This window comes from Vulpes vulpes, chromosome 11 (assembly GCF_048418805.1).
Source record: "Vulpes vulpes isolate BD-2025 chromosome 11, VulVul3, whole genome shotgun sequence".
NCBI classification, from domain to species: domain Eukaryota; kingdom Metazoa; phylum Chordata; class Mammalia; order Carnivora; family Canidae; genus Vulpes; species Vulpes vulpes.
This window is the reverse complement of record NC_132790.1, coordinates 8,598,521-8,625,361: the sequence shown is the minus strand read 5'-3', so window position 1 is coordinate 8,625,361 and position 26,841 is coordinate 8,598,521. Positions and strand designations below refer to the sequence as shown.

The following is a 26,841-nucleotide window of genomic DNA, read 5'->3' as shown; positions in this document are numbered from 1 at the left end:
ACGGCACACGGCCTTCCTTCCCAAGCCTCAACTGTCCCGTCTGAAATACAGGGGTAAAGCTGCCTACTTCCTAGGGTTGTCGGGAAGATAAATGAGAAAACAGCTGGGAAGGTGCGATGTAAACCGTCAAGTGCTTTACAAATATATAGGGCTGTTGAGATTTGGGGGTAGAAAGCTGAGGGAGAGCCGAGGGATGGAGAGAGCCGAGCCTCCCGCGCCTGCGACGCAATGGCAGGGTCTCTGCAGCAGACGCACACACGTGCACAAAGGGTTTTTGTTTTTCGTTTTCTTTTTTCTCCATCGACTGACATGTCCAATCCCACAGTTACAGATTCTTACAACCTCCTGCTCCTCTTCCTGGAACGGATTCCGTTTTGTGCCAGCGAGAGCCTCCCTGAACTGCCTCTTCAGTCAGGCCGCAGAGGCTGGGCCTAGAGATGGGGAGGGTGCGTGGGGTGGGCAGGGACTTCGTGGGGTGGGGGGAACGGGGCCCTGGCTTCTGCCCTGGCTCTGTCACCAGCCCACGGTCCTATCCCTTCTCTGGGTTTCCCTTTCTTTCCTAAATAGGGAGGGCTGAACTGAAGGAGCTTCCAGCACACAGCCAGGGGCTCTCTGAGACAGTACGGGGAGCCAGAGGGCTGGGTTCGAGTCCTGATGCTGTGGCTTGCTAGCAGTGTGCACCATTGACTTAATTTCCCTGTGTGGGTCTGTGAACTGGAGACATCCCTTCCGTCACAGCCCCACTCGTCTTGTAAGGATGAAAGGAGGGAATGGTAGCTTGGCCTTAGACCAGTAACTTAGCCCGGCACACACCATATGGCACAGAGCTTCCCTAGAAGTTAACAGGTAGAGAGGATCCCAAACCGGGTAGGACAAACAGGTGACACTCACAGGCCTCTACCCTCCGGCCCTTTTATGCCCAGCCCCATGGTGGGGCTGCCCCTGTGGATGGGGGCACAGAGGGGTGTTAGGAGGGCAGAGGGAGGGAGGGTGAGTGGAGGGGATGCTGCGTGGTCAGTGGAAGGAAGGAGCAGGGCGTGCTGAGGGGCCATCTCCCTTCTTGGCGGTGCCTGCCCAGATTAGGTGTCAGAAGTGGGCACAGCACCCTCGGACCAGACACCAGGAGGGCCTGTGGCACTAAAGAACCACTGTGGGAATGATGACCCCATTGGGCGCGGTCTCTGTGCTTGGCGCGGGGCTTGAGGGTAGGGACTCCTCAGCGAACGAGACACATCCTTGCCCCTGAGTATGGGGCAGGCGGGCAGGCAGGTAGGCTGTGTGGGGTCTGACAGCAGGAGAGGAGTAAGGAACAGCAGCACCCTGTGTGATTGATTCCAGGGCACAGGGCAGGGGGGTGGGGGGTGGGGGGGGGCAGAGACATGGCCTGGAGAGGGACCAACAGAGTGTCTTATAAATCAAGGCTGGGCCAAAACCCGAGGACTACAAGGGGGATGGTGACAATGTTTAAGGAAGAGGATGACATGACTGGATTTCTGCTTTCTACCATTTCTGTGCTAACGGTAGCCGAAGGACAGGAGGGGAGAGTGTGGGCCTCGGCAGGGCAGTCAGGAGACGACTGCCTGGCACAACTCCAGGGGTGGTATGGGACTGGGCAACAGACAAGCCCTGGCCCCTGAAAAGTCACCCGGCAGTGAGGATGGAGAGGCTGAGCTGACCTGAGAGACGTTCATTCATTCATTCATTCATTCCCTCCTTCCCTCCCTCACTCAAATAGGAGCAGACTGTCTACGAGGTGCCAGGCACTATTTTGGTACTTGGGACATGGTGACAAAAAGCACAGAAATCGCTCCCCTGTTATTTTGCCTTCAGTGCTGCCAGCTGGGTCACTGGTCACTCTGTCCTACTCACTGTCCATGGGTCTGTTTCCCCCATGAGACCATGAAGTCCCCGTGGCTCATTCATGCCTGAAGTCTCAGGCCCTGGGGCAGAGTTCAGGAAACTGGTGCCAAATGAACGAGAAACCAAGCCTCGGGGTGTCCTGGATCCAGCAGGCCTGTGCCAAGCCTGACACGTCCTCCTTGTCACACACACAACCCCCGGCCGGTCCCAGTCTCTAAGGCACAGGGACAATTCTTGCTGGCCACAGAGGATGCTCGCTTGAGCTCCAGGCCCTCGCGGGCTCAGCGCATCGTTGAAGCGGCTCAGGACCTCTCAGCCGTCCAGGGGGAGCCAGGTGAGGGGTGGTCTGGCTCCCCCCCTCCCCCCCACCATTCCGAGTGACCAGCCAAGCCCTAGGTTCTGGGGTGCCTGAGCCCCTCCAGGTGGGGCTGGGTGGTTGGAGGGTGACAAGATGAGGAAGGAGGTGAGCAGCCCTGAAGAACGCATCCTGGCCTTAAATGGTGCTTTGTTTAACCGGAACTACCTAGAGACTGTGTAACCATGGCAACCACAAGTCGATATTTTAAAAGTTAAAAATAAGTCATGACATCTTACATGTTGTTGGAGATGCTGATGGCAAAACTGCTTTTTTAAAGCCTCGTTACTCCACAAACTGAGTGGAGTAGGTTGGTGAGGATTCGCTTTCAACAAGTCACCCCCTAAGCCAGCCCGGGGGGGCCTGGGGCCAGAACTTGGCAGGGGTGACAGGCAGATAGGGGCCTGATGAAAGTTAGCTGAAAATGACACCCCAGGGCTGAAAGAGGAACGTTAGGTCACCTGGTCTGACTGTCCTCAAAGGGGGAAAAAAATCCCTCTCATCTGCCAGGGGATTGATCACGCAGCTTCACTTGAACACCTTGAGTGACGGGGAGGTCACTAGCTGACCGGCACCTCATGCCCTGTGGGGTGGCTCTTCCTGTCAGAGGACTCCCAGTCTGAGCAAACTCCATCAAGGTACACAGAAGAGCCCGATTCCAGGGTCAAAGAGGCCCAGGGTGAGACTCAGCTCTGTCCTTCCTAGCCGTGTGACTCTACCTCTCTGAGCCTCATTTTCCCCTCTTAGCCGCCCGCCCACTCTGCAGGGAGAAAGAGCGTGAAAACACTCTGGGGTCACCGGGCACTGTCTGGGAGCTGCTACTGTCGTCATTTTTTCTCTCCGGGTTTCCAGAGCCAAGCACAGCCAGGGAGGGCAAGGGTGAAGTTGTGAGCTCAGCTCTGCCCTCACCACGGGGGCCTATCCCCTTCCCCGGGTGCCCCCAGCCCTCCTTCCCTTCTCCTCATGACCTCGAGGCCTAGCTCCGGGGTTGAGGTCTTCCTCAGGGCGAGGGGCTCCCAGGGGAGGTGCACCCCACGCCCCGGGGGCAGTGAGTACTCACTGGGCAGGATGGTTTTGTACCGGTTCTTGCGCACCAGCCCGGGGATGTCATACTCCTTCGGATCCACAAAGTTCATGGGGATTTCCTGCCAGAGGAGGACATGGGGGCGTTAGCCGCGGTGGGCCGGCTCTCACAGGCGTCGGGATCCAGGCACTGGTGTGCCTCTAACCTCTAGTCCAGGCGTGTGCTTGAGTGCACGCACTCAGTGAACGTGTACTATTAAACCAGTCAGTGCACAGGAAAAGCATTAAGAATAGTGCCTGGCACCTAGTGAGTGCATAATAAATGCCGTTATTACGACTGTTGCCCCGGCGCCAGCCTGGCACCTCGTAGATGCTCCATAAACGGCTGATGAACAGGGAACAAGAGAAAAAGTGACCTGGCCAATCACTGCCTTCCATCCCCCTCCCCTGGAGGCTTCGCTGACCTGGGTTCTGGCCTCAGGGGCTCGGGCTGTGCTGCTCCCTTTGTGGAAACATCCACCCCATCCTCCGCTTCCTCTGTCCTGTCCACCTTAAGCACCGTCTCCTCCAAGAAGCCCTCCCTCGTTCTCCAGCAGGAAAGGAGCCTCCTTCTGAGCCCCTCAAGGATGGGCTTGTGCCTTCCAATCACAACTCTGTGTCAAAAGCCCCAAATCCAATCCTCTCTGCCTGGACATGTGATGTCGCCTTGGATCTGGTCTTTGTTCACCGTGGGCTGCTCTCTGGTTACAGGCCAGTCTCTTCCCCGGCCACCCTGCCTCCTGGTCTGAGCTCCCTGCACTCCTTCTGACCCTCTGCTGGTCGGGAGCGCTGGTCCCACCCTTCTCCATCTCTCCAAACAGTTCCCAGCTTTTAAGTTCACCTCTTGCCCCCTCCCTACTGCTCATGGGGGTGACTCCCCAGTGCCTCTGGCTTCTTCACCCCCCCTCCCACCTGTCCCCATCGCTCAGCACCTGACTCCAGTTTCACAACGTCCACAGTTTTTGGACATAGTTAAGTATGGACGTTAAGGATCACTACACTTAATTTTCTAGGGTTATTATGAGAATCCAAAAAATCCCCACAAAAAAAACCCCTAACCCTCTCATTCCCCAAAAGGCAATGTGTACAAAAGTGCCCATGGAGTGAGGGCGCAGGCTGTGTTCCTTGGTCTCTGGGCAAAATCAACAATCCGCTATTGAATAGGAAACACCAGGGAGGTGAGGGTGGTGGGAACACGCAGCAAAGCTGAGGCTGGGGTGGTTGAAAAAGGCTTTCTGGAAGCATCCAGCAGGGTAGGGGTGGGGGGATGTGAGTAGAGGTGGGGAAGAGAAAGGCCTGGGGGTGGAGGGAGGTGGTAGTCCAGTTTGAAGTGGACAGTCCCTGTAGGGGAGGGGGCACAGGGCTGAAAAAGGAGGCTCGGCTAGCCCAGCTCGGGCGAGACAGACCATGCCCAGCCCTGAGAATGTGGAGCGGTGGGTCGGAGGGCGGCAGAGGTTTTCTCAGAGGAAACAGCCATCCGGGCCAGGTGGGAGGCCAGGTGGCCTGGGTAAGGGAAGCCGAGGGAGGCACATGGCTTCCCCATCCCCCTGGCTTCTCCCAGGAGGGACTGTCCCCAAATACTCATGGCCTCTTGCCCTCTCCCACCCAGACTGGTGGCAGATGGTGAGATCGAGTGAGGAACACACTCTTGGGCCCAAACCCCTTCCTTCCTTCCTCCTCCTTTGGGGACCCTCCTGCAGAGAAAGAAATACAGGGATGCCCTCAGGGGGCAAGTGGTGCACCCCCTGCGGTGGGCAGAAAACTTGTGGATTCTTGGGGTCAGTATTAGGAATCTCACTCTTGCTATGCACCTGGGCCTCACTTCAAAATTAGCCTTTATCAACAAAAATAAAGGTGACACTGTCATCTCCTACATCCTAGCTAATCACTGGTTGGGTGCTCAGGCAGGTAAAGCAGGTAGGTCATTTAAGGGGCCCCTCAAAGTCCAACAGGAGGCAGCTGGAGGCTCTCGCGGGGAGTTCTGGTGGGGAGGTGACTGGAGAGATGTCAGAGGAGGAGCAACATTTCGGAGATAGCAGAGATAGCGGGCAGGAGGAGGGAGGGAAAAGAGGAGAGTCCGAGGAAGGCTTTCTACCACTCCCAAAGCCCAGTGCTGGGCAGTAAGGACGCGGGGAGGCCACCAGATTCCTATCACCTGGCTGTGTCCCCTGCACACCTCAGCCGTATCTTTAATCCTTGCAACATTCCAATGATTTTTATCCCCATTTTCCATATGAGGAACCTGGAAAGAGCCCCTCTGAGCTTCAGGAGGGGAGCAGCTTGCCCAAGATGGTGGGAGAGCTGGTAAGGAAGTGACGTCAGTCACTCGGGTGCTGGGTGCTGGGCACCCCCCACCGCTGCCAGGCTAGTGCATGATCAACGTGAGCAGCAAGGTCTGCCCACTGCGGGTGGCTGGCCCCGGGGGGACTCACAAAGAACTCTGCCTGCAGCAGGAAGGGGTCCAGGGCCTTCTCGTGAAGCTCCTCAGCCTGCAGGACCCGGGAGGCGCTGAGCAGGTACTCGCGGGCCGACTCCTCACGCGGGGACATGAGGTAGCCAAAGCCCTCCTCACCGCAGCCTGGCGTGCACATGTCCAGGGTCAGGGAGACGTTGGAGCCCCTCCTGGAAGGACCGGGAGAGGGGAGCGAGTCTCAGAGGTGGGGGCGTGAGGAGGGAGGGGTCAAGAGTGGGAGCAGGGTGGCACCCAGAGGAGCAGTAGGCCCGACTGACTCCCCATTTCCTGGCCCCTGCAGCGGAGTCACTAACTGAGAGGGGCCTGGGGCCCCAGTTCCAGTGGTTCCATCCAAGGCAATCTCAACACAGCCCTCCCTGGCCTGTCCTCTGTCACTGCTGGAGGCACTTCCCAGCCCCGGGGGCCCCAGCGGGGGGGGGGGGAGGGGGAGGCACCTGTGCGGAGCAGAGAAGCAGGGCTCTAACCCTCTGCACCCAGCCTTGGTCCCACCCACCGGTCCTGGATGGGGCTGCCGATGAGTCCATCTCACCGGGGAGGGGCCAGGCCTCTCGGCTGCCAGGGGAAGGGGGGGTCCTGGGGGAGTCCTGGGGCAGCATAGCCGCGGCAGGTGTCTGCGCAAGACAAGCTCCACCATGTCCAGTGACTAAAGACACAGAACAGCTGAAAAGCCCCTCACTGTATAGAAAGGGAAACTGAGTCCCAGACAAAGGACAAGAATTGCCCAAGCTCACACAGTAAGGGGATGGGAGAGCTGAAACCAAAAGCTAGGTTTTCTGACTCCTCATCCAGTGCTTCTTCCACGACATCGTGGGAATAACGCAAACCTGGTGCGTCTGGTTTACCCAGCGAGGCTCCAAGGAGAAGGTGCTGACGCCTCCCAATGTACGCTCTAGGGAACACTATGGGAGACTTTCTAAAAGTAAGGGTCTGTGTCAACACTTTGAGGAATGCCACATGCTACCCCCTTGCCGATTTACGATGAACACAAGTATGTTAAAGGCCCTGACAAGTCCTGTAACACAGGAACCTACCCAAACTTAGTTGGGTATAGGAGTTAACGTGTGAGCACGTACACATGTGCATGCCTGTGGGCTCGCGTGCAGTAACAGCATTTACCCTCCCTGGGGCATTCTGATCTATGTGAATCCGACCTGAGGAGCATGTGTCTGTCTACACTGGCTAAACCATGAGGCCAGCTCTGTCCTGGCCACTGGGAGTCAGAGTCAGGCACCTGCCCTTCTGCTGGGGAGCTGAAAGCTCAGGAGCCCACAGAGCCCACCCCTCCTCCACCCTCTCACCTTTCCTGTAGACCCATGGACTTGACGGTCAGTGAGGCAGGGTCAGCCTCAGGCTTGATGTCCATCACGCAGTCAAACACAGGAGTCTCAGGGACAGGGTCCAGGTCCAGGAAGTCATCCTCGACCTTCTCTTCCATCCACTCTGAGTAGGTGAAGGAGGGCTGACGGCTCACTGACTGGCGCCTATCCTCAGGGGGCAGTGGGGTGGATGGCTCTGGGGGAGCCCTCAGGAGGTGCCACACCTAGTTGGGGAGATATAGTATCATGGACCTGGCATCTGTTGGCTGGTCCCCGGGTGATGGGGTGTCCATGACATTGAGCCCCCTCACTCTAGAGCAGCCCTGCTCCCCTGGGAGCTGCCTGCATGCCACTGCCCTTCACCTAGGTGGGAGGTTCCAGCCTCTACCTCCCCCCCTGCCCCCTCCTCCCAACCCTCAGTTTCGTGTGGATTGAGGTCTTTTTGGTGGGATGTGGGGCTGCTACAGGAGTCTTCAACAGCCTAGGACACCACAAACCCATTTTCAAGAAGAAGGTGCCCCTCATCCCAGGCTGTGAGCACACTGGTGGAAGGAGACAGACAGCCTGTCCCTGCCCCGACCTGAAACATCTAGTGGGGGGATCAAATGGGAGCTGGTGGGCACCGGGACTCCATTCCCAGAGGAGGGGAGCACTGAGGTCAGGTCAAGGGGCACCTTACCAGGGTGGTAATGAGGATCACAGACAGAGTAACCAGCAGCAGATTGGGGACCTCCCAGGTCCCAGCGCCCAGCCGGGCCTGGAGAACATGAGACAAACAGGTCAGGGTGGTGGTGTGGTGGGGACATAGTTCTCATCCATTCCTACGGTGACAAACCGAGGCTCTGAAAGCTGCCGACCAGGTGTGCGTGGGGAGCAGGGTGAGGGGTTTCAGGGGCGTGGATGTATCTTCTGAACTCAGACGAGCCCCACCCAGGGGCTGGTGGGCCTGGAGGGGTCCCGTCGTTCCCTCCTACCTTGGCGCTCCCTGGCGCTTACTCACCATGGGTCCCAGCTGTTCCAGGAGTGTGAGCGAGGAGGAGAGGAGGTCTGCGGCATTCTGTGACCAGATGGGGCCGTAGCCGCTGAGCCAGAGGACCCCGCAGGCAAGCTGGGGCAGCCAGGGGGGTACGGACTGAGTCTGGAGCTTGGGCTCCTTGCCCCCATCCTCCCCCTGCAGCCTCAACTTGCCCCCAACCCCCCCAAGGTCCAGACTGCACAGCTGAGGGAAGAGCCCGGGGAACTCTGGGTGCAGAGGAGGCCTCAGGACTCTCCCTGGAGAGGAGCTGACCGGAGGGAGCCAAGATAAAGCCCTTCCCAGAGGGGACCCCCCTGCCCACCAGGCCAAGTTTCCCAGGGATCTCTCCCTAGACGGGAAGTCTCCCAGAGACCCCGCAGGCCGGCCGCTGGGGAGGTGCAGGGCCCCCGTCTTGGGCTGGGGAAGGCGGCCCGAGGGTCTCAGCTCCGAGTCACGGAGGGACACCTGGACCTCACCCTCCGCCGTCCCCAGGGGGCCATCTTGGGGCGACCGGAAGGGCTGTCCCCGCGCCTGCCCTCGCCTTACCAGGAGCTGAGAGGCAGCCAACAGGCACAGGCCGCTCCTGCCGCTGAGGGAGTGGCTCCCGGCGCCTCGGGGTGGCGGCGAGGGCGGCGGGGGCGGCGGCATCTCTCGCTGCGGGGCCCCGAGCCCTTCGGCCTGGTCCAGCGTGGCCATCACTGCCGGCTGGGGCAGCCCTGCGGGAGGCGGACAGGCGCCCGGTGACTGGGGCCCCGCGCCCCGGGCGGCCGCTCCTCTCAGTCCGGGATCAGTCAGCGCGGCTCCGGCTCCACTTCCAGCCGTCACCCTCGATTAGCAAAGCAACATTCACCTACCTTCGTCAGAAAGAGCTAAGTGTGGGTGGACAAATTATTTCTCTTTTATTTCTCCAGTAACAGAGTTAAAATGGCAGGAGGCTTTTCAGGGAGTTAACACCGCCGTGTTTACGCAGTTTCATTCTTTCCCGGTTCTTAAGGAAACAAAAAACAACCACCTCAAACTCAATTAAAAGAGAGAGAGAGGAGAAAAAGGCGCGGCGTAACCAGGCCGTGACCCCGAACAGCCCTCCCACGCCTGCCTTCCAGATTTTTGTCTCGTGGGGTCTGTACCCTGCCTGGGGCCGGAGGCCGGACCCCGGACAAGATCCCGGCCGTGCGCCCCTCCCCACGTCAAGGCCCCCACGTGGGGCGGGTAGGGCGGCGTGGAGGGGAACCCTGGTGTAGCAGAATCGGTATCGGAGGTCTCCGGTCTAGTTCTGGGTGTGTCCCTAGTGGTGGGACCCTGGGAGAGTCACCCCCTCTCTGGGCTTCCGTTTCCATACCCGGGAAGTAGAGGTTCAGCTCAACCCTTGGTTTCCTTACTATTCTACAGAGCCCTGCTGTTTCTCAGGTGCACCCGGTGTTGCCAAGCGCTCAGGGACCTCGGTGTGGAAGCTCTGCTTGTCCCCATGCCGTGCCCTGGGTTCCCTCTGAGATGATTCCAACATGGGATCAGTTTCCACTATGAAAACTGTGTGAACACCACTGGCTTAGATCTGGGGCCCTGGCCTTAGCGATTCTATCAGCATCCACTTTGATGAGGCCCAGAAGCTGGAGGTCCCCACCGGAGCCCAGATGCTGGAGGTCCCCATCAGAGCCCAGATGCTGGAGGTCCCCACTGGAGCCCAGGTGCTGGAGGTCCCCACTGGAGCCCAAGTGCTGGAGGTCCCCACTGGAGCCCAGATGCTGGAGGTCCCCACTGGAGCCCACACAGCTGACTGTTGCCAAGAAGACAGGGACTAGCAAAATGGATGTGCAAACAGCTTGACAGTGAGGATGGGGCGGTCTGCACCGCTCTGTGTAAACGGAACAATGGACTCTTTTTGTTCTAGTTGGGTGACAACAGGATGCTCAAAGCCGAGAGTTTTTTCTCCACTTGTTTGCCTTCTGGACATTTAGGGAGCATCTTACTGAGCCTGGATCACCACTGTGGTGCAATGGGCCCAGGTCCTGGTGACATTGCCACCTGTATCCTCCTAGATGCTGACCTGCTACAGCTCCCCATGTGACGTAATCCAGCCACACTCCTTGCAGTTCCCCAGGTGAGCTCCCCTACTTGCTCTGCACCGCCTGCCCGCCTCCTTCCCCCCCAAGCTTTGCACCTGCTATTCCCTCTGCCTGGAACATCCCTCCAACCTCCTGCTCCCCTCCCCTGCCCATTCCCCCCAACTCTGTCAAGCTAACTCCTCTTCACCTTATGGAACTCAAGTCAGAAGTCACCTGAAGTCCATCCTCCCCTGTCATATTCGCCTAGCACTGCCTGCCTCCCCGTACCACTGGCAGCAATAATACATCTGGAATGTCCGAGGCCCTGCTTTGAGTGTTTTCTATACTTGAATGTCTTCACTCTTCACGGTACTCCTACGGAATCAGCACGATGATTACCATCATTCGATAGAAGAGGAAAATGAGATGCAGGGAGGGTACAAGACTCTCCCCAGGTCAGCTAGCTAACGAGTCATCGAGGCGCGTTCAAACTGAGGCAGGGAGATGGCCTCGGGGCTACATTACATGGGCTGTGGTTTGTAAAATTATTTGCTGAGTATCATCTCTCCCACTTGTCTGTAAGTTCCATGAGGGCAGGAGTGGAGTCAGTTTTGTTCATCACAACTGTCCACAGCATCTAGCAAAGTCCTGACGTGTAAGTCTGCAATAAATACTGATACCAAATGAGTGCCTGACGGTAGGCCAGTGCTAACCTGCCATCAGCTTTCTTACCAAATGGCGATGATCATACATTCCTTGAAAAGCTGTGATGAAGACTGTAAATTCTATCAATAAAAAACACTCAGCATGGCACCTGGAGTCTAGCAGGTGCTCAGTAAATGTCCGATTATAATGTTAGCACGTAATTCCTGCCTTCAAAAGGCTCCCAGTCTCATGGGTAAGACAGACCAGTGGATACATGCTCATAATCCAGCGCATTCAGTGGAAAATCCAAGTGCTGGTGGAGTCACTTTTTAGGGTTACCCATTCTTGCCCATGTAGGGCCCCATTACTGACATGAAGAGACAGCTCAGATCCTGGCCAGCCAGGTGAAAAAGGAAAAGCTGCTAAGGATGGATCATGCAGGAAGCCTGGAGTTTCCGTGATCGATACGCGGAGGCTTGATTGCTCAAGTGGCAAGGTCTCCACCCACACCCTCAGAAAAAGCAGTCCAAGGGCGATGACAAATTTGGAAGGGTGGGAGGGGTCCAGGGCCCAGAGGTCACCTGGTGTGGCTCCGGACTGCATGCACTGTGGACCTTAGGCAATCCCGCCTTCTCCCTGCATCTCAGTTTCCTTATCTGTAGAAAGAGGGGTTTGAACTAGAACTTGGTACCTCTGAAGCTCTAGTTCTTCCATCTTCAGAGGAGAGGGGACGTGGGTCTTTGGGGATTAGCAGCAAGCTCACACGATTTTGGACTTCTCTGCTTTTGTTTTAAAATTCATGGGTGCTCTCTGTTCTATGCTGTGGTGTATCTGTCCTCGTTTTGATATTAAAATAATGGGCTTTCTCCCCTCCCAAAGCTTCGAATCAGATTTCTCCTTCAGGAAAATGTGATACGATTTATCCTGTGACTTTGCCCTCAGGGGTACATGCACCCCAGTCTAAGGAGCGTGGAACCTGCCTGCAATAAAACATCATGCTGCTGTTATAAAAGACTCTGTAAATGAATATTTAATATTATGGAAGGAAATTCTGATGGTATGGAGAAAGGCAAGGTGACAAAACAGTACAATCTTCTTGGCCTTAAAAATTAAGAAAGTATAAATGTGCATATGATAAGGTGACAAATACCCAGTGTAGGATGAGAAGTTAATGTCAGATAGTATTTGGGAGGTATGCAGCACAGCAAACTCCTGGCACACGGTAAGTGCTCGATAAATGTTGTACATGGTACACGGGAAGAACAGAAGCCAGGTGTTAACAGTAGTTCCTTGGAGGTAGGGGAGATGAGAACCGATTTTTTTCACTATTTATATACTAAAAATTTTCTCCAATAGACATATACATACATATGATGATAAGCAGATGCATAAACACATGTGTCTACACACACACACACACATATATACACACATACACACGTACTTATTTACAGTAAAAATATATTAAAAAGAAGGGATCGCTGCTCTGAGTTCAGACACCATGAGACCTCGTTAATACTCCTAGATTTCTAGGCTCTGACTACCACACGTGTCACACCTAAATGCACAAGGGGGGAATGGGGAGAGTGAGACAGTGTACACAGCTCTGTGACCCCCCCTACCACAGTGTAACAGCCACTCTGAAGACGGGCCCCCTGATGATGCGTGATCATCAGCCTTCTGTAGGAAAGACGGCATTGTCAATGGCTGGGCACCTTCTGGGGGTTGAAGAAAAACTGCAAGCTGGTAGGCCCTGTGTGCACATCTCAGGGAGAATGGTTGTTTTGTTTTGTTTTGTTTTGAAATCCACAGGGCACCTGGCAGCCCTGGGGGCCAGATGAATCCAAGGGATGTGCGTATTCACTGAGCACCTGGGAGATGCTTTATCTTTCAGAGCAGGGTGTACTGAAAAATTTTTTAAAAAGTTTTTAAAAAATTTATGTATTCAGACAGAGAGAGAGAGAGAGAGACAGAGACAGAGACAGAGACACAGGCAGAGGGAGAAGCAGGCTCCATGCAGGGAGCCTGACACGGGACTTGATCCCGGATCTCCAGGATCACACCCTGGGCTGCAGGCGGCGCTAAACCGCTGTGCCACCGGGGCTGCCCTGAAAAATTTTTCTGGGCAGAGAGCTGAAGTTCAGTTCAGGAAGACACATCTTCAGAAGCATACTACATTCTGCTTAAAATTTTTGAGGGGATCCACAGACTTCCAGTTAAGCACCTCTGACCTCGGGGGTGGGGAGTAGAGCTCTGTGATAGAATGTCATGGAAGCAGGGGGTGTGGAGAACAGGCCTGGGAACGGTCTCGCTTTTAGTCTCTGTTCGCTCAGGCATGAGTCCAACACACACTTATTGAGCACCAGCGATATACATTGCCGAGTCCTGGGCCAGGCTCTGGGGACACAAGAGTGAACAAAACCAGTCTCCACCTGCAGACACCACCGAGGTCCTGGCCCCATTCAGTCCCTTCGGCTTCCAGGCCTGCTCCCAGAGATTATCTCAGCTCTCAGCCTTGCCCTGCCCACCCTGCCACTTGCTATCATGTTCTGGGAGTGACAGCACCACCTCACCGGGCAGGCTCCGTGCAGTTCCCGAAGTGCTTCTGCACACACAGTTGCATTTGCTTCCCTCGGCAGCCCTGTGAGGTAGACATTATCATCATCAGCCCCGTTTTGTCGGTGAGAGGCGGCTGCTTGTGTCAAAGGCTGGCTTTTCAATAGTTCACAGCGAGGTAGCTGCTTTGCCACGCATGAAACCCTGACTCAGAGGCAGCTTGCTGACAACGATTTAACACAGGGCTCCTCCTGGGCTTGCCTCTTGCGCAGGGTGAAGGGGATTTTCCAGGCCTGGAAATGGAGGCTTCGAGAGTCCAGTGGCTGGCCCAAGGAAGGGAAGACCTGAGATTCAAACCCAAGGCTTCCTGACACCGAGTGATCTTTCCATTTTGCCACACCGCTTATCAGGAAGGGTCGCTGCAGCAGAGGAGGCAGGTGGTGAGAGCCTGGGAGGGAGGCCCTGTACCTGGGGGGGAAATCCTGAACCCTAACCAGCTGCATGGGGGTGGGGGTGGCGCAGCATTTGTGCCCCCGCCCCGGCTGATGGCTCCTCAAAGACTACACAGTGTGGAGGGAGGAAGCAGTGGAAAGCAGGTGCTCGGTATTCCCGGCCAAAGCTCTAGGGACCCCAGGTAAGGCCTGCAAGCGGACAGCCTTCAGATTTTACCCGGGGCATGTGGAAGCACTGTGATCCCTCTCCTGTCACCTAGCACCTGAATCCCACCACTAAACTCTGCAGCTGCTGTGTGCCCCGGGGCTGGCGCCGCCTGAGCTCAAGAACCCGCGGCTGCTCCTGCCGGTGACTCATCCTTGGAGCTCACAGGCTGCCAGCCCACCGGAACTGGAGCAGAAGGCTGGCTCAGCCTGTTCCTGTTTACATGACCAAGGAGGCTCTGTCCCATTCAGCTCTTCTTCCTTTCCCAAACATGGCCAGGAGTGACCGCCCAGCCATGCCCACAGGGTCACAGGGGGCCTTGACCAACAGAACATCACACTTGGTCCTGACCAGGCTTTTCAAACCATGGACAGTCAGAGCCTGACAGGCCCCGAGGGGCATCTGGTCTAGCCTGCTAATCTCAGAGAGGGAAGCTCAGGACCAGAGGGCCAGAAGTGCCTTACTCAGGGTCACAGAGCCAGGAAGCAGTAGAACTAGGATCTGAACCCATGTCTATGGGCCTCTGCTATTCCACAGAAAGATCTGGAAACCCACGAGGGGATAAGGCAGGGGCAGGCCAATCGGGCCTATTCTGAGGTTTTGCTTGGGTCAGCCCTGAATGTAGAACCACAGGAGGCAGGTGCTCCCAGGGGAACCAAGAAGGGGTGAAAAAGTCTAGAAGGAAGAGGCCCAATCAGCCATTTCTGCCACCACAATGATCACACTCCTCAGCAGACCGCCTGGCTTCGATGGGGACAGGTACTGCGGTGGACTCTGTCCTCCCTGAGAGAGGCTAGCGTGGAGGTCTCCGTTTTCTGCTCCCTTTTGGGAGGGGTGCAGCAGGTAAACTAGGAGTCAGAGGAGATGTGTTGGGGGGGGGGTTAGAAGATTCCCCCAAAACAACGTTTTCATTTGACAAACGTTCACCAAGCAGCTGTTCTAGGCTCTTGGGATGTTTTGTGTCTCGGTCCTAATGCTGACCAGCAGGACTCCTTGGCATGACAACAGCCCTGGCAAAAACAGAACAAAACAAAACAAAACAAAAAGTCTAGCTCCTCTGAGCAAAGGCAAACTGAGGGTGGGTGTGCGGTTCTGGAGGTTTGCAGTGGCTCCCTCCCAGCCCTCCACCTTGTCAGTCCTGCTAATCAGCAAGCAAGGCTGACACACCCACAGAAAGAGGAGTGAGATGGCGGGAACTGGGCTGGCAGCGAGCACCTGCTCTCGGATGGTAAGCTGGCCGAGGGGAAGGTGCAAGTCTCACTGCTGATTCCCCAGGCAGGACAGCCTGGGAAAGGAAGCTGACCTTGGCAGAAGAAGGTTCTGGACTAGAACACGGGTGCTCACCATTTATTAGCTACATGACTTAGGTAGACTGCCTAAGCTCTGAGTGACTTGATTCCTACAGTGGTTTTCAAATGTGTCTGTGAATTCCAGAACATTCCTCTCATCGATGGGGCAGTAGAGCAAATGTCCCCTCCCCTTGGACTGGGTGACGGCCTTAAAGACGGGGAATGTGGCAAAAGATGACGTCTGACCCTTGACACTAGGTTCGAAAAGTCCATCTAGCGTCTGCAGTTTCTCTCTGGATGCTTGCTCTGGAAACCTCCGGCAGTCATTTAAGAAACTCCAGCTGCCCTGAGGCCGCCTTGTGGACAGAGACGGCAAGAGGGGAGAGAGTGGAGAGCGAGCGAGATTGAGAGTGAATACACTAGACGTAGCAGGTGCTCAGGAAAATCTGAAGGCTGAAAAGCAGCCCCCGTCAACCCTGACATTCAGCACACAGGCCAATGCAGTGGGAGGCGGCGGGGGACCTGACCTCAGGCCCCACGGGACAACTGAACTATCACACGTGTGGGGCTTCTGTGTTTAAGGATGATGTTCTGGGAGCTCACGTGTGCCAGGTGAGAAATTTGTGCCACAGAAGAGGGAGTGGGCGGGTCTACTATGCTCCTTTCTGTCTGATGCAGAATTCTCCAGAACTTTTCTCAGTGATCTGCTTCAAGCTTGGGACTCTGGTTCTCTGACTGACGCAGAGTGCGAGCCTGTGTGCGTGAGGCTTAGGCTACACAAGCTCTGCTTCCTCCAAGTCACAGAATTCGATTTCTTTTTTTTTCTTAACCAGCCTAAGAGGCACGGTGCCATGCACCCTTGTGACTGCTTTACCCATACCCACTCATTCAGGCCTTGTAACCCCCGTGGGGGGCTAGGTAAGGGGCCTGTTCCCTTTTACAGACTGGAAAACAGGAGCTTAGGAGGTTAAGTGACTTGCCCAAGGCCATCATGGCTCGTGGAAGGCACAGTGAGGCCCCAGACCCAGGCAGCTGGGCTCCAGCATCTGTCTTCCTCACCAGACCCCGTGCTGCCCACCCCTGCCTGGGTCTCCACGGCTTCCTCCTCCTGCCTGTGGGGGGGGGGGGGACTGAGCTTGGGAAAGAGCTTCAGCCCATTCTAGGACAGGGGGCGAGCCTGCAATGGAGGGCACAGGCCTTCTCCTATCACACCCCTGCATGGGGGCAGGGTAGGGGGCGCGTTCTGCTAAGGCCACGGTGGGCAGAGAAAAGCAGGATTGGGTTGAAGGTGAGAAGAAGCAGTCTGGGAACTCAGGTCTCCGACGTTCAGTCTGGAGAGGACGAGGCAGGGGTGGAGTGGGCAGGGAGTGCTGGAGACAGCGGAGAGGCTAGGGGAGGGGGCATGGCGAGAGGCAAGAACGGAGCCAGGAGTGAATGCTCTCAGGAGGCAGACTGAAGTGACAAGAACTATCCCCAGGACCTGTCGCCTGTGTGCCATTCTGCAACTTTTCCTACCCACCGCTACCCACCCCAGGTGGCTTTGTCTCCAGGGAGGTAGCCTTTGGTAGCGGCTTGTGGCAGAAGTTTAAGAGCCACACAAACTGAGGTTTGAGGCCTGACTTTGCTGTGACCTTGGGTGAGTGACTTCATCTCTCCTCCAGACAACAGACATAATAGGACTCGTCTGCTGGATTTTGAGGATACCCTAAGGTAAAACATGCAAGGTGCTCAGTCTGCAGCCCGGCACATGTGAACGCTCAATAACAGGGGCATCGTTTAGAGAGGAGGAGGAAGAGGGGAAGGGAGGGGTGAGGGGGAGAGGGAGAGGCAGCAGGAAGGACTTCCCCTTCATCTGCCAGGCGAGCCCCTCAGGAGGACAGCGGATGCCCTGACCCCACGTGGGCAGAGGCTGTGGGGCTGTAGGCTGGCAACTGGGGTCGGTGGATGGCGTGGGCATGGGCTGCAGGTGGCAGGAGGCTGTCTCTGCCAGTTAATTAAATCCAGACTGCTAACAAGCTTTCAAGACAAAACACGACTCGAGTAATCTTTAGATGGGATATAATAAAATGGTTCTATGTGAAATTGCAAACAGCTTTGTTGCGGCAAACAATGGCTTCGTTCTTTGTGCCCCTCTGGAGCGGAGGCCCAGAAGTACAAGGGTGAAAAGGGTCAATGAAACTCTGAGGGTGCGGCCCGCTCCCTCCCAGCTGCCCACGCTGAGAACTAAAAGAACCACCAGAGAGGCCCTGCGGGGAGGGGGAACCAGAGGTCCTAAGTGCTTGAGACTTCAGCACAGACTCATGGGGAGGAAGGGACGGACTGCAGGGAACGGCTGGTCTACCCGCTCATTTCGCAGATGAGGAAACTGAGGTTCAGACAGCAAGAGGCAGAACCAGGATGGGCACGTGTGTCTTTAACCCTCTAATTCAGTTCTCGCTCAGCATGCCAGCAAGGGAAGTCTCATAGGGGCTGCCAGTGGGCATCTGAAGGGCTGAGGCCAAAGGCCCCACGGCAGCAGAAGCCTGAGTCCTGGCTTGGGGTTCTCTGGTGGGCCCTGGTAAGTGCCCTCAGAAGTATATGCAAGGCCAGGAGGTAGGAAGGGAGCCGGAGCGACCCGAGACTCCCCAGGACAGCAGCGCCCACAGATCCCAAGCCTCCAGAGGTTGCCATTTTGGGGCGACTCTCTGCAGCCAGGGAGGCTCATGATGCTGGTGAAGTGTCAAGAGGCCACGATGACAGTCCTAGCTCTGCCTCTAGCAAGCTGTGTGGCCTTGTGCTTCTCACTGCCTCCATGGGCCTCTGAGGCCTTCTGTAAATTTAGTGTGACCAGGGGTCTTTAAGGGTCCTTCCAGTGCCAAAGACACACCAACAACCGTGAGCCCCTGCTTTAATTTAATTCAGCGGGTTTCCCTTGTTCTCAGGACAAAGACCAAAGTCCTTGTCATGGGCAAAAAGAAAGGCTCCGTCTGTGTTATCTCCGCAGCCTCCTGGCACACCACCTCATTCCTAGTTCTCTCTCCTTCCACAACCTCTGCAGGAACCGGCCTGGGAAGCAGAAGTCCGGAAACCAGTGGTTCCGTTCCAAGAAATTCTCACACGGTCCCTAAGGGGCCATGAAAGCCTACGCTCTGTGGTCGGGGTGGGAGAAGAGGGGGGAACTACACTTCGGGGGAGCTGGGAGGCTGTGGCTGGGGACATGCTGTGGGGAGTACTATGCAGCCCTCAGGGACAGTGGGGCAGAGTACATATGGCACCACACGAAGCATCTCAGAAAGAATCCTGAGTGGACAGAATGAGACCTAATACAACACCGTGAACACACATTAAAAGTACATGCACACAGGGACGCCTTGGTGGCTCAGTGGTTGAGCGTCTGCCTTTGGCTCAGGGCATGATCCTGGAGTCCCGGGATCGAGTCCCGCATGGAGCTCCCTGCGGGGAGCCTGCTTCTCCCTCTGCCTGTGTCTCTGCCTCTCTCTGTGTGTCTCATGAATATATAAATAAAATATTAAAAAAAAAAGTACATGCACCCAAAATACCACCACCCCTTCTGCAAGAGCACACAGAGACAAACAAACAACAAACACTAAGTCCCTCAGAACACATTATCTATGAGGAGGAGGATGGCAGTGGGAGAGAAAAGAGAAGGAATAAGTGAATAAAAGCAGAGAGGGGCCTCTTGTAGGCCACTGAGGATAACGAAGCCGTGCACCCAGGACTATGACTAACGCCTGAATACCTACAACGATCATACCTACGCTGCTTCCCCCAAGGAGACATGAAACAAAACCACCAAGTTGTAAGTTGAGTCAAGTCCCAACAGGGAAAGAACAAGAGCCAAGGGAAGGCCTGTTATCTTGTCTGGGTCCTGGAACTGGGAGAGCCGGAGGGAGGGACATGGCTCTTCTGGCTGCTTGGGAATCGACGCCCCCTTTAGGGGGCAAGGCTCATGGACTTGGCTGAAGCAGAGCCAACTGCCAAGGAGACCCCTGCGTCTCCTCTTTTCTGAGCAACTTCACCAACATGACACTTGAGTCATTTTGTTGGCTCTCTCCAGGGAGGGGAGAGTCCAGGGTTTGGTGACTGTCTCCACAGATGCCCCCACAGCATTAACTAGCTCCAAGATCTCGTGGGTTGGGTCAGTCTGAGATTCTGGGCTTGCCAGGCTGAGCAACCCAACCTGGAGGGATGTGATTCACCCCAGAAGGCTCCCACTACCCCCAACTACCACTCTTGTCTGACAAGGATTGACTAATATTTTGGAGTGGCAAATTGTTTTTTAAATGATTTTGGAAAATACGAGGGGGAAAAAACCCTCATAAAACCATAAGGGAAACTCAAGTCATCCATAATCCTACCACGCTGAGAAAGGCACTGGTTTCCTCTTGACATATTTTCTGGTATTTTTTTCTTCCTTTGTGGGTGGATTTTTTTTCCCCTCATAAATCATTCTGTATATAGACGTATCCTTAGAATATGTCTCTTTGGATTTCAAGGGTTCAACTTTTAAGGAGTATGGCAGGCAGCCCCCAAGGTGCCCTAATGATCCCCCCATCCTGGTATTCACAGTGAGGTGTCAGACATGTAAGAAAAGCTTTCTTGAGACTTCTGTCCAAGCCCAGCACCAGGTGAGCAAGTGACCTCAGCTGAAGCCACATGAACAGAATAATCACCCAGCTGAGACCTGTAGGACCATCTGAATCATGAGCCAATAAAATGTTATTGTTTTAAAAGTCACTAAGTTTTAAGACTGTTTCTTAGGTAGCAAATAAATTAACCAAAAGAAGAGGTTGGGACTTGAAAAGAAGAAATGAGCTCAAGTGGAAGGATGAGATTTGTTTTTAAAGGCTGAAATATTCTTTAAAAATTTTTTTTATTTATTTAGCTATTTATTTTAAAGATTTTTATTTGTTTTATTGTGTGTGTGTGTGTGTGTGAGAGAGAGAGAGAGAGAGAGAGAGAGAGAGAAAGAGGGCGAGAGAGGGAGCGCGCACACGAGTGGGGGGGGGGGCAGAGGCAGAAGCAGACTCTGCTGAGCAGGGAGCCCGGGATGGGACTCGATCCCAGGACCACGGGATCATGATATTCTGGCCGCTCAAGGGCTATGAAGGGTCCCTGATCAAGCTCACCTCGAGCCGAAGGCAGGGGCTTAACCAAGTAAGTCACCCAGGCACTCCCTGGGGGGCGGGTAGTGAGAGTTGTGGGAGGGACAGAGGCAGAGGAGAGTCCCAAGCAGATGCCATGCTGAGTGGGGCTCTATCCTATGATCCCGAGATCATGACCTCAGCTGAAATCAAGAGTCAGATGCTTAACCAGGCGCCCTGAGATGATGATGATGATGATGATGATGATTTTTAAGGGGCTGGATGATTAGTCCCTCGGGGAGGCAAGGAGAAAGGAAACAGCCGCTGTCGCTGCATATCTTAGGGATACCATGGATGTCCGTTTGTCTGAAAGACCTTGAGCATCAAGCCGTGTGGAGGCAGACAGCCTTTCTTCCCATCGTGAAGAGTCCTTGGTCACATCACACATCCAGGCGGCTCCCTAGAATATCAGAACCACTTCTCTGCTGGTGAAGGAAAGTGGGTGGCTCGCTTCCCGCACAACCCTGGCCTCTTTCCTGCCTGACTCGTACGTAGACAACACTCTTGCAGTGTCTGTGCTGGTTCTGTGAGGTGCCAGGCCTGCGGTGGGGAGTCAAGAAAGACCCACAAAGCTATCCGACCACTCCACTGCTGAAGGACTGGCCGGGGCCCTTGGGAATATATGAAGGGTTTTCTGTTCACACTCCATATCCTGGAACAGTCCTCACCAGTGTTACTAACATTTGTGGAACACTGTGGAATTAGCACTTAGCATGCATCAACTCTAATCCTCACAAAAATCTCTGTAAAGATATTATTATGGTACCACCTCATTTTAGAGTGAAGCATATGGAACTCAGAGCGGTCAGATAACTTATCCGAGGTCACGCTGCTGATCAGCGGCAGAGCTGGGATTTGAACCCAGGTCTGTCGGTCTCCTCACAGCATGCCAAGACTTGACTAGCTGGGTTCACCCCTCCGTATCTGCCCCTATCATCTGAGAAGAGTTAACCTCTACCATCGCTGATCAGTGGGGACCTGGGTTGGTACTTCTCAATACAATGGTATCATGATGGAATGCTCTCCAATTGGGGTTCTTAGCACATCCAAATGGGGTTTTGTTTTTCCTTCATTTCCACTCTGAAGACTCAAAACAAAGACAATTCACTGTACCACCAGCCATAATAAACTCTCCTAAATGCATTAAAAGTTTTGAATGAAAACAGAACCCCAATTATACAAAGAAATAAAAGCCAACAGAACCTAAGCTGCTGAGTATTGACCAGCACCTACCATACAACTATATCCAGGCCCGTCTTCTCTACGTTTGCCTATCTGGGCTCCTGTACTAGCTCCCAGACCAGTCTGAACCAGTACTAGCTACCAAATCCAGACCAGGGTCTTTGTGAGAATAAGGGTTAGATGGGGGACAAAGTCCATTATGAGGTTAACCTATTCCTTAAAACGCTTTGGTAGCTTGTTCCTAAAGACATGAGCCAGAACCCTACTCATCTTTCAGGTCATGGTTTAAAGGCCATTTCTTCCAGGAAACCTCCCTGACCGCCCCCCACCCTCCCCCACAAGATAAGGTTGCATTCATTAGTGGTGCATCCTTCCCTGGTGCTCTGTCCTTGAGAGCAGGAACCAGGGTCCGTCTTGCTCTTCCCTGTATCACCAGTGCCTGGCACAGTCTTGACCACAGAGTTTGGATGCTCAATAAAAGTTTGTCAGGTTGATAAAAGGGCTTTTCAGTTGGCTCCTGCTGGCTTGTGGCCCAAGACCTTGTCTGTGTCATGAAGGGGGACAGCTGGGAAAGCTGTGATGTGACCCTCTGTGATGGCCAGGGTTAGTCACCGCGGGCTCAGGATAACAAAGATTTCCTCAATAATGGCACTTGCTTTATAAAAGGTCACTTGGGATGGGCAATGAGACCTAGACCTTGTCCCCCTACAAAAGAGGGTCAGCTTGACACCCATGACTATTTAGAACCTAGGGCTGGGGAGAGGACATAAAACACTGGGACTCACATGGGAGTGAGTACGAGAGTCACCAAGAGGCCAGCTGCTTCTACCAAACGGGCAATGGCTTACTCAGGCCTACTCATAACCTTGCAAAGAATCTATCATGATACACTTAAATTTCAGGGTGGCAGTGACTATCCCGGCTCCAGCCAGCTGCTGGCTGCAGGATGCTGTGGGGGCACCCTTTTTCTAAGACCAGAGCTGTCCTTACACCCAGACTGAGCTCCTTCTGCTCCGGCCATGCCACTCCCTAGAAGGCGAGGAGTCCACAGGGCCAGGAGGTATGCCTACGCTCCCCTTTCCAGGCCATGCTCTGGCTACCAGGGCTCCAGAGCTCCCTGCTCAAAGGTCCTGAAGCATGCATGGGTGCAGGTAAACCCTTCTGAGGGTGGACGTGACCTTCCACTTGGGTACCTTTAGATTTGAGGGATGGCCAAGAGGCAGCAACTGGGTGTGGGATGTGGACCAAGTTTGGACCCACAGACTGACGTGCCCACATGCATGCACATGAGGGCTCTTGCAGCGTAGGACTCAGCAAAGGGTGAGGCACCACACCAGGGACCTTATTCGCTGTCTGGCCTTGGTCCCCACACATTAGGAGTAGCCCAGCCCACAAGCCTGCCAGCTAGAGACAGTGTGAACAACACTCTGTGATGTCACACGACACGTAGCACCTACCATGGCCTTGTCTACCTCCTTCCTCTGACCTGTACCCCAGAGGAAACTGCTGGTTCCAGGCTAGGCCTGCAGTGGTGCTGGCTGGGGAAGGAGTGGGGGCCCCAGCACCGGCAGGGTTGCCTGGTTTCTTGCAAATATGAACACCTACACACAGAGGCGGGGGGAGTGTGAGTTTGAATGTATAAATGTGTTTGGGTGACTGTGAGCAAGAAAATGAGCAAGCAATGGGGAGTGAAAGAGAAGAAAAGGAGAGTGACCATGTGTAAAAGTGTGTGTCCAAGGAAGAAGAAAAATGTGTGTGTGTGTGCACCGAGTGCCATGCATTGGGAGTGCAGCTGAGGGCCTGGGGAAAGAAAGGGTAGAGAATGGGAGGGAAAGACTGTGTCCACTTGTCTGTGAAGTGTACGTGAGGAAGGGCCTGGCTGTGGGAAGGGAAAGAGACCTAAAGCTGGAATGACAGAGCAGGCAAGTCGGCCTGGATGATGGCAGCATGAGGGGAAGAGATCCCGAGTGCGCAAGAGGAAGGAGGCTCGCAGGTGCATGAGCTTCCAGTGGGTGTGCGCCCGTGGGGCTGCATGAGGCAGAGAGAGACGGGGCGTGTGCCTGGGGAGCGGCGTGTGGGTATGTACATGTGCATACATGGGCACGGGGCTGGGACAAGTGAGAACTAAGACGAGTGTGTGAGCACATGCGGGCACCTGTCCCGGGGCAGCTGGGGGCTGCCCGGGGGTGCTGGCGATGCCGGAGGAGGTTTTCCCCCAGAAATCTCAATCTGGGAGGACTACGTGACCTGCTTGGTGCTGGTTCAGGACCAGGTGACCGTGGCCTGGCATGTTGGCCACGCTGCCCCTGCCTGGCAGTGTGGGAATGCGTGAGTCACTCGGGCAAGGCTAGCCCTCACTCCACCGCATCTCGCCCGGCGGGAAGACAGCTGGGGGCGGGGGGGAGATTACTTGACGGCTGTATTTTTACACCATCATTATGCAATTGCTTGCAGTGTCCGTGGGCTCATTCTCAAGGCTCTGCACCCGGATTCTCTCGGCCTTTATACCCCCACGTTGCTGCTCACATCAGTGGTCCTGGCTGATGAGCATTTATGGAAGTGTATTCCTTACCAGCTTGCAAGACCGCCTTATTTACGACGCCAAGACACCCCCAGTCCTTTCCCATCTCCCCCTTCTTGGCTTTAATTTTCTCCATGGCACTGACCGCTCTTTACCATCCTAAGCATTTTACTTATTTATTTTATTGTCTTTCTCTGAATAGTAAATGCCTATAGATCAAACTACCTATGTGCCAGAACTACTGTTCTGAGCTCTCCATTAACTCATGTGATCCTCCAACAACTCTACGTGGTAGTAAATAGTATTCTTGCTTATATTTTGTAAGTGGGAGGCACAGAAAGGTTAAGTCGCTTGCCGTGATCATTGCACCGCCCCCACCCCACAAGGGAAAATGGTAGAACTAAGCCCAGGTCCAGAGTCCCTGCTCCTAATCAATGCACAACACTGCCCTGTGAGGGTGGAAACTTTCTCAGCCTGGTTCGCTGTCGAATCTTCTGTGCTTACAAGAGTGCCCTGCCCTGGGAAGCAGTCAATGAACAGTCATTCTGTGAACGAAGACATGAGTGAACGAAGACTGGACGTGGAGGATGAAAGAGAGAGGCGCTTGCCACCACAGAACTCATGGTCCCGTGGAGGAAACAGACAAAACGTGATTACAAGATCACATCATGATGGCATCAGGGCTGTCTAGAGGGGCGTATAACTTGCCTAGCCCCTGGCAGGCAGGGTTTCCAGAGGAAAGATGCAGATGTGGACAGTACAGTGACTGCCCATCACCTCCAGGTTCCTCCTTGGGGACAGACATGCCTTAGCTCTTCTTGCCTCAGTTTACACAGTGCCAGAAACCCGATGGCAGCTCCATGGTGACAATGGAGGTAGAATGGGGAAGTGGCCAGGAGCATGTGCTCTGGAAAGAGACGGCATAAAGTGTATCCTCACTCTACCAACACTAGCTAAGTGACCTTGGACGGACTCCCTCACTTCCCTGGGTCTCAGTCCTCTCACCTGTAAGAGGGGGACAGGAAATGACACTAACTTCTTAGGGCAACAGATGGGATTATGTGAGATGTACATGAGAGAGTATGCAGGACAGTGTCTAACACAAGGAAGGCAGTGTGCCAGGTCCACTGGTGGTGACCAATGGCCCTCCTCCATACTAGGTTGGTTGCTGGCTTTCGGAGGTGGTTGAAATTTCATGCATTATTCTTATTAATGTAGTCTCTCTCTGGTGGCTCCACCCCATTTTCCAGAAGCAGCTCAAAGGAGGGCAAGGACTACATCTATTTTATTTACCACTGTTTTTCTAGCACCTAGTATAATACTCAACACATCACAGGTGCTCAAGAAGTATTTGTGGACTGAATGCTTGTGTGATTATATTTATTTAATTGAAATATTCAAACAAAAAAAATGAAATATTCATATCACTGTGAGGATAAATGCTCATATTGCTGTTGTTTCCATTTACAAATGAGTCCCAGCACGGGTAAGTGACCTGTCCATAAACACAGAGCCTGTACGCCAGACTCAAATGCCAAAGCTGGTTCCTCTTCTTTCCTTCACACCATGCTACTCTCTGGACTCCTATACATCATGTCCTATTTTCCGTGGGTTTTTTTTCTAGCCACTGGGCCATCCCCGGTCATAGAATCATCTCTGAATTCTATGACTCATATCTGAATCACGGAACGTTTAATAGTTGAAAGGGACTTTTGATGTCATCTCGACCTCCCACCCATTGTGGAAATTTCCTCTTCACTGTCTATCCAGACAATATTTGTATGCCTCTGGTGATGGCACACTCATTTTCTTCCTCTTGAATTATCCAGTTCTACGAGTGGACCACTCTCAGACTCAGAAAGAAAGTTCTGGGGCACCTGGGTGGTTCAGTCAGTTAAGCAGCTGCCTTCGGCTGAGGTCACGATCCCGCAGTCCTGGCATGGAGCCTTGCATCACATCGGTCTCCCTGCTCAGTAGGGAGCCTGCTTCTCCCTCTCCCTCTGCTCCTCCTCCGGCTCTCTCCCTAACTCAAATAAATAAATACAATCTTGGGACGCCTGGGTGGCTCAGTGGTTGAGCATCTGCCTTTGGCTCAGGGCATGATCTTGGGGCCCTGGGATGGAGTCCCACATCGGGCTCCCTGCAGGGAGCATGCATCTCCCTCTGCCTGTGTCTCTGCTTCTCTCTGTGTGTGTCTTTCATGAATAAATGCATAAAATCTTAAAAAAAAAAAAAAAGCTGTTCTGCATCCCTTGTGTCAACAGGCCTCTTTAATTTCTGTATATCGGATTTATGCCAGCCTCTTAAGATACACGCAACGAATCTGCTGCCCCCTTCACAGGACAGCCTTTTCTACATTCACAGACAGCTCTCGCATCCCTTTGGAGAATTCTGTTCTTGAAGCTTGCTGTCTCGGGTCCCCACAGGCACCTGAAAGGTGACAGCCATCCTGGACCAGCTCAACAGGCCTTCCAAAGTGTTTTTGAGCAACGGTACCCCCTACTGGCTATGGCACAAACTGCACCAAAGGGCTCAGTCCTTACCTGGAGGCCTGAGAAGCTGCATCAGCAGCTGCGGTCCTGGTTATCCCCGGGAATAAAATACCTACTTATTTTAAAGAGTCATCGCTTTAGAGTCATGCCTAGTTGTTTTCAGTGCCTGTCTTAAAGGCCGTCACTGGTCTTTAAACCCCTGTAAGGTTCCTCGCCAATCACTAGGTTTCTG

General features: G+C 54.3%; 1 protein-coding gene and 1 long non-coding RNA gene across 24 annotated transcripts in view; one reads left to right on the top strand and one right to left on the bottom strand.

The window, feature by feature from the left end:
- The window catches only part of PTPN5 (protein tyrosine phosphatase non-receptor type 5), a 55,972-nt gene that overhangs the window by 5,476 nt on the left and 23,655 nt on the right, over positions 1 to 26,841 (bottom strand). For 11 of the 23 annotated variants that reach the window (XM_025988163.2, XM_072725419.1, XM_072725420.1 and 8 more), the window contains 6 exons: positions 8,628 to 8,797; positions 8,067 to 8,174; positions 7,746 to 7,823; positions 7,049 to 7,290; positions 5,710 to 5,899; positions 3,276 to 3,360 (listed from right to left, as the gene is read on the bottom strand). In XM_025988163.2, the coding sequence (XP_025843948.1) occupies positions 3,276 to 3,360; positions 5,710 to 5,899; positions 7,049 to 7,290; positions 7,746 to 7,823; positions 8,067 to 8,174; positions 8,628 to 8,797 (873 nt within the window). Of the gene's footprint in view, positions 1 to 3,275; positions 3,361 to 5,709; positions 5,900 to 7,048; positions 7,291 to 7,745; positions 7,824 to 8,066; positions 8,175 to 8,627; positions 8,951 to 26,841 lie in introns of all 23 variants that reach the window. The other 12 variants (XM_072725417.1, XM_072725426.1, XM_072725438.1 and 9 more) reach the window with 4 other exon arrangements.
- Positions 8,825 to 11,780, top strand: LOC140594389 (uncharacterized). The gene is made up of 2 exons (XR_011995076.1): positions 8,825 to 8,956; positions 9,471 to 11,780. It is a non-coding gene; the product is annotated as an uncharacterized lncRNA (long non-coding RNA).